The 6528-nt window shown below is 48.2% G+C and overlaps 1 protein-coding gene across 1 annotated transcript; it reads left to right on the forward strand.

The window, feature by feature from the left end:
- Positions 1-4379: 4379 nt before the first annotated feature.
- Positions 4380-5339, forward strand: LOC306956586 (olfactory receptor 14C36-like; the record flags this gene model as incomplete). The annotated part of the gene is made up of 1 exon (XM_079547861.1): positions 4380-5339. One exon carries the CDS (start codon positions 4380-4382, stop codon positions 5337-5339), a length of 960 nt encoding a protein of 319 aa, XP_079403987.1.
- Between the last annotated feature and the right edge of the window lie 1189 nt (positions 5340-6528).

Consider the following 6528-nt stretch of genomic DNA (forward strand, 5'->3'; position numbering starts at 1 on the left):
TGTGTCCAGATGGCCTGCTGAAAACATGGCCTGAACCACGGTCATTGATTTAGGAGAGCTGGAGACACCTGGAGGATGAGGGCCATTAAAAAAGCAATATAAAAATAAAAATAAAAATAAAAATAAAAATAAAAATAGAAATAAAAATAAAAATAAAAATAAAGTAAAAATAAAAATAAAAATAAAGTAAAAATAAAAATAAAAATAAAAATAAAAATAAAAATAAAAATAATAATAAAAATAAAAATAAAGTAAAATAACAGACACAATATCCCCCGTAATATGAGCATTCTCAACTTAAAAATAGAGATGACACATGAGAATGTTTGAAGTTGAGAAGTGTTAACACTTTTTTATCAACTCCCACTTGCAGACATCTTCCTTGTTCTGGGGATCTGAAATGTGGAGGCACTACTCTGCATTATGCCTTCCCACATCTTCTAGCCAATGCCTTGTTCAAATAAAAAAGATGGAGACTGACTTCTTACAGCATTTCTGAATAATAGGACCAGGATGAAACACAATAAACCAAACGAGAGATTTACATTAGACGTTTGGAAGGAATTTCCAACATTCCGTAGATCAGCATGTGAGGCATGGAGCTGGTATGGAACAGGCAGCCCAGAGCAGATGGGGCTGCACCACCCCTGGAGATGTTCGAGATGTCAAGGGCCCAGGCATCCTGATCTACTGTGTGACAGCCCTGCACACAGCAAGGGAGTTGGAACTGGATGGTCTTTAGGGTCCTTCAATCCAAAACATTCAAAAATCCTACAATGCTTGTCAGCCTCTTCCAACAAGGGATCCTGTTTGCTTAGGTATTCCCTGATCTCCTCTTCTTTCTCCAACAGTACATCTGCCTTGCACCAACATTTCCCACCTGTCTCTGGCACCCAGGATTCCAAGAAGCCCAGACCAACTAATAAACTGTGAGGTCAGGAAGGAAATGAATGTCAGAGACTTTTCCATGTCCTGTCTCACCAGGTTCCCTGCCCCATTCTACTCTGGGCCCACATTCTCCCTAGCCTTCCTTTTGTAGACTGGACTGTATTTCTACAAGCCCTCCTTCTCTGTGATATGTCTGGGCTCATTCAATTGCGGTTGAACTCTGACTTTCCTAAACTCATCTCAGCAGGAACACTGGACAAAGACTCTGCATTGCTGCCAGGTGACCTCTTCTTGTTTCCACTTCCTGCACGCTTCCTTTCTGTGTTTGGGTGAGTCCAATGCAATCCATTCTCAGTCATGCAGGAATTCTGACATTTTTATTTGCCTTCCTCTTCCTAGGAATGGACTTATTCTGCTTGGAAGCCATGATCCCTATATTGTAACCCCATTTTTTGACCCCATTCCCCTCAAAGCCTTTCCCTGCTGTACTACAGAGAACTGCAGAAGAAGCCAAGGTGTGCTCTTCTGAAGCCCAGGGTTGTGAGCTTGTCTTTTATCCTCCTTTCAGGCTCCTCAGCTCCACCATCCCATGGCCACTGCAGCACAGGTTCACTTTCATGCTCACATTCACATTCCCCACCAGCCCTTCCTTGTCAGTGAGTTTGAGATCCAGCAAAGCACCTCTCCTCTTGGATTCCTTGCTCAAGAAGCTGCCAGCTGTGCTCTCCAGAAGTCTTCTGGATGGTGCATGCTCTGCTGTGCTGTCCTTGCAGTTGACACTGCAGTGAAAATGGCCTCCTAATGGCCTGACAAGATGAGGCTCCCATCTGTCTGCACAGGGCACCTTCCACTTGCTCTTTCTGATCAGGAAGCCAGGAACAGACACTGCTGGTCTCCTTTGATTGCCATTACCATTTGCTCTGACCTGGCTGCTCTGCCATCCCCAGGAGAAGTTCAGTGCACTCTCCCAGAGCGCAGTCAGCTTTCCTTGTCTCCTCACTCATCCATCACAAAAACTCTGTATCCCTCTTGTGCTGCAGTCCAGTTGTGGAAGCCATTTAACCGTGTCCCTGTGGTCCAAACAAGAGCTCAGGCCTGCAACGGAGCAAAGACTTCTAGCTCTGCATGTGTTGATATTCTCATTAGTGCAAAAACACATAAAGAAACAAGCACCATTGTTCCTAGCATGGCTGCATAACACATCTACGGTATTTGTGTTCAGAAGGTGGCACACAGGCATTAGACCCACTGTGAGGCATGGCGTTGTCCCAGCAGCACGGACACTCCTAGGGCATGGCTTTCCTGAAGGCCCTGTGCTGCATTTGCCAGCAGAATGTGTGTGTGCTGGACCACCTAGGGAACTGGCCTGACACTAGGCTGCTTCTGATGCCATTCACATGTATGCCCATTTCATCAGTTGAAATATGAATATGTGTGCAAGCTCTGCAGTGCCTGGAGCTCCAAAATATTCAGTAGATGGAGAACAGAGAAAGACCTGGCTCTTCTTTCATGAGCTCAGCCATTCAGTCACCTGCATAACTCTGCATGCACCATGGAGACTTGTTAAAAAGGCTAACTTGGGTGCCCTAAATGAAGGGATTGGTTGTCATTGAGGATGTCTGAGAATACCATTATCCCCTATGTGGCCCTCAGCTGATGCTCAGGAAGGAGGTGTCTATCTCAGGGATTTCCCACACACTTCACAAGCACTGGCACACATCCAGCAGCACCCCAAGCACCTTGGTCACACCCAGGGTCTGTGTGTGTGCTACTGACTCCCCGCTGAAGGACCAAGGACTCAGAGCAGGAGCTCACATGCAGGCAACTCCTTGTGCACATCTGAACTGAATTCCTGAGGAATCCCTGAAACTCCTTTGTGTCTGTGGGGTGCTGAATCCCATTTCAGCTCCAGGGTTTCCATGTAGGGATGAGATGCCTGCACTGCCTCAGCTGGATGACTGCTCTTCCCAACGGAAGTCCACTGTCCTTGCCTGAGTGCCCTTTTTGTTTCAGCAAACACTCTCTGGTAGGACTAACCATATGTCTGGAATTAGTCACTGTCCACTGGACATTTGGTGGTTAATTGAGCAGATTTAGAAGTACAGTCATGAATCTGTTGTCTTTCAGGAGCTGTTGGCCATGGAGACCCAGGGACATCAGTGGGGAAGATAGAAATGACATCATCTGCTGCTGCGCTGGGCCAGGCTCCTGGGACACAGAGAGCTCCTACAAGTGGGCTCTGTCTCAGGGAGACAACAGTGCAATGGAGCAACTCCTGTGCAGCACATAGCAGGGCTGGGGGCATGGTCTGCAAGAGACAGGTAGAGGAAATAAGGAAGAGAGCTGGCAGGCAGTGTGGCACATTAGGCTGTGAGCTCACTGGAGGAGCATTTCTCACAGCCCTTAACAAGTAAGTCTCTCTTCGCAGGCAGTGTAGTGGCTTTAATGCAGGAATTACTAAATCTGGGACAGCCCATTGCAGGTCAGTCTGAAGGCACTCCATGTTTTTTTACTGTGGATTAAGACCTGTTCCAGCTGAGGGCTTTCCTGATGCAGCATCAGAAGCACAGCCCTGAGGGCTGCGTGTCCCAGGACGGCTGCAGGCTGTGCAGCCAGAGCTGCAGCCGGGTGCCCAGGGCTGTCCTGCAGAGCAGGTCCCTGCTGTGCCCCAGGGGCTGTGTGCTGGGACAGGGACTGTGCCGCCTGCCAGGCTCTGCACTCAGCCTGCCCGGGGAGCTGCCCAGGGCGCTGCGGGGAGACGTGTGGGGGGAAGGAGCCCCCCGGAGGGCAGGGCAGGGCAGGGCAGGGCAGGGCAAGGCCAGGGCCTTCTGCTGTCACAGCTGCTGCCTGGGCAGGGGGTTCACAAGACACACTGCATGCCAGTGTGTTTCCAGGGGCACATTGCAAGAGGAGAGACAAAGAAGGGATTTTCCATTTCCTGTTCTTAGGGAAGGGGAAAGAGTTGGTGGCAGAAATCTGAAAGGAGCTGTGAAATCTGAACACATCTCTGAGAATCCTGAATTCTACCTTCCTCAATCTGCTATTATATGAACAAGCTCCTCATGTGCTTTCCGCGTCTCCTCTCCAAAAGTATCAGCTGAAATTACCAAAATTATCAGCAGACATGAATAATGCACTTATCCTGCACACAGGCAGCTTTCCCTAAGAGAGAAATTTAATGCACAGAGGCTGAGATGGGCACTCTGAGTGCAGACGGGGAGAAGATCTGAGGTATGGAAATTGTTCCAAAGAGGAAAATATCCAGGGTGCTGCGGTGTGATTAGGAAATGAGAGGAACGTAAGAGCTCCTTAATCTTGTACTTCTTAAGGGTTGATGAAACTCATGAAAATAAATTCAAATTAAATGAACATTTTCCTAAGAGAAAGAAAAACTGTTATAGTATGGTGGGAGGAGAGTCTCTGAAAAAGGGCTTGTTTTGTCATTATCTTCTGCACTCTGAACAGGACTCCAGGCCCAGCAGGAACTGCAGATGCCTAACAGCAGCTCCATCAGCGAGTTCCTCCTGCTGGCGTTGGCAGACACGCGGCAGCTGCAGCTCCTGCACTTCTGGCTCTTGCTGGGCATCTACCTGGCTGCCCTCCTGGGCAACGGCCTCATCAGCACAGCCGTAGCCTGCCACCACCGCCTGCACACCCCCATGTACTTCTTCCTCCTCAACCTCGCCCTCCTCGACCTGGGCTGCATCTCCACCACTCTCCCCAAAGCCATGGCCAATGCCCTCTGGGACACCAGGCACATCTCCTACGCTGGATGTGTTGCACAGACCTTTTTATTTGTCTTTCTCATGTCAGCAGAATATTCTGTCCTCACCATCATGTCCTATGACCGCTACGTTGCCATCTGCAAGCCCCTGCACTACGGGACCTTGATGGACAGCAGAGCTTGTGCCACCATGGCAGCAGCTGCCTGGAGCAGTGGAGTTCTGAATGCTCTCTTGCACACTGCCAGTACATTTTCACTGCCTTTCTGCCGAGGCAATGCTGTGGATCAGTTCTTCTGTGAAATCCCTCAGATCCTCAAGCTCTCCTGTTTGAATTCCTACCTCAGAGAAGTTGGGCTTATTTTCTGTAGTGTCCTTGTCTTATCCGGATGTTTTGTTTTCATTGTTGTGTCCTATGTGCAGATCTTCAGGGCCGTGCTGAGGATGCCCTCTGAGCAGGGACGCCACAAAGCTTTCTCCACATGCCTCCCTCACCTGGCTGTGGTCTCCCTGTTTGTCACCACTGGCTTTTTTGCCAATCTAAGGCCCCCCTCCCTTTCTTCCCCATCCCTGGACCTGGTGGTGTCATTTCTGTACTCAGTGGTGCCTCCAACATTTAACCCCCTCATCTACAGCATGAGGAATCAGGAGCTTAGGGATGCAGTGAGGAAAATGATGTCATGGTCACATTTCAGCAGGCATAAGCTTTTATTCTGTCTCTACATATGATACTGTCTTCTCCACAATGACACTATTTTATGCTCGTTTCTGTTTATTTTATGTATTTCTTTTCATTAATATATACTTTTTCCTTTACTGTTCATATATATATGTGTCTGTATTTACTGTCAGTGGATATCATGTTCCTAAACCTGTGTTTGGATTCCTTCCACTTCTATGAGGCATCACCCTGCTCTTTTTCTCCTGGAGTCCATATGACTGGGAAGGACTTAGGGCTCCTGTTGTATGAAAACCCTTACAGGAGCCAGATGTGTGTTTGCAGCCGGAGACCAACTGTACCCTGGGCTTCATCAACAGAGTGGTGGTCATCAGAGTGAGGGAAGGCACTGTCCTTCTCTACTCAGCCCTCAGAAGGCCCCATCTGGATTGTGATGTCGAGTTTTTGGAGCAGGTCCAGAGGAAAGCCACAAAGATGAACAAAGGGCTCGGGACACTGCTATGAAGAGAGGCTGAGGGAGTTGCAGTTGTCCTGCCTGGAGAAGAGAAAGCTCTAAGGAGGATACTTTGCAGCTTTGCAATATTGAAAGAGAGCTTAGAAGCAAGAGGAAAATCAACTTCTTACATGGGCAGATAGTGATAGGACAAGGGGGAATGGTTTTAAATTAAAAGAGGTGTGATTTAGATTAGAAACTGAGGGGAGGTGAGGTCCTGACACCATCCAAGTCTCTACCATTCAAGCTGCAATTTTCCCTTTCTCTTTCCTGCTGTTTCCCACCAACAGAGAACTGTAGAATCATAGAATCACAGAATGCTTTAGGTTGAAAGGGACAACAAAAATCACTCAGTTCCAATCCTTCTGCCATGAGCAGGGGCACCTTTCTCTTGCCCCATCCAAACTGACATTGAATTCCTCCAGGGATAGGACTGCCACAACCTGTCTGGGCAACCTCTCAAGTTCGTTATCACTCTCATAGGAAAGAGTTTCTTCTGAAAATCCAATTTAAATCTCCTCTCCTTTGATTTAAGCTGTTACCCCTTGTGCCATCACTTCATTCCTAATAGAGATTCCCTCCCAACTTCCTTGTAGTGACTTGTGCTGTGAAAAGCAGCCATATGGTCTCCCTAGAGACATCTCTTCCCCAGGCTCAATGACCCCAGATCTCTCAGCCTCTCTTTGCACATGAGTGCACACGAGTCTCTTTCTCCTGGAGCCCATATGAACTCTGGGTCAGTGCTG

The sequence above is a fragment of the Tetrao urogallus genome (assembly GCF_951394365.1).
Source record: "Tetrao urogallus genome assembly, chromosome: 32".
NCBI classification, from domain to species: domain Eukaryota; kingdom Metazoa; phylum Chordata; class Aves; order Galliformes; family Phasianidae; genus Tetrao; species Tetrao urogallus.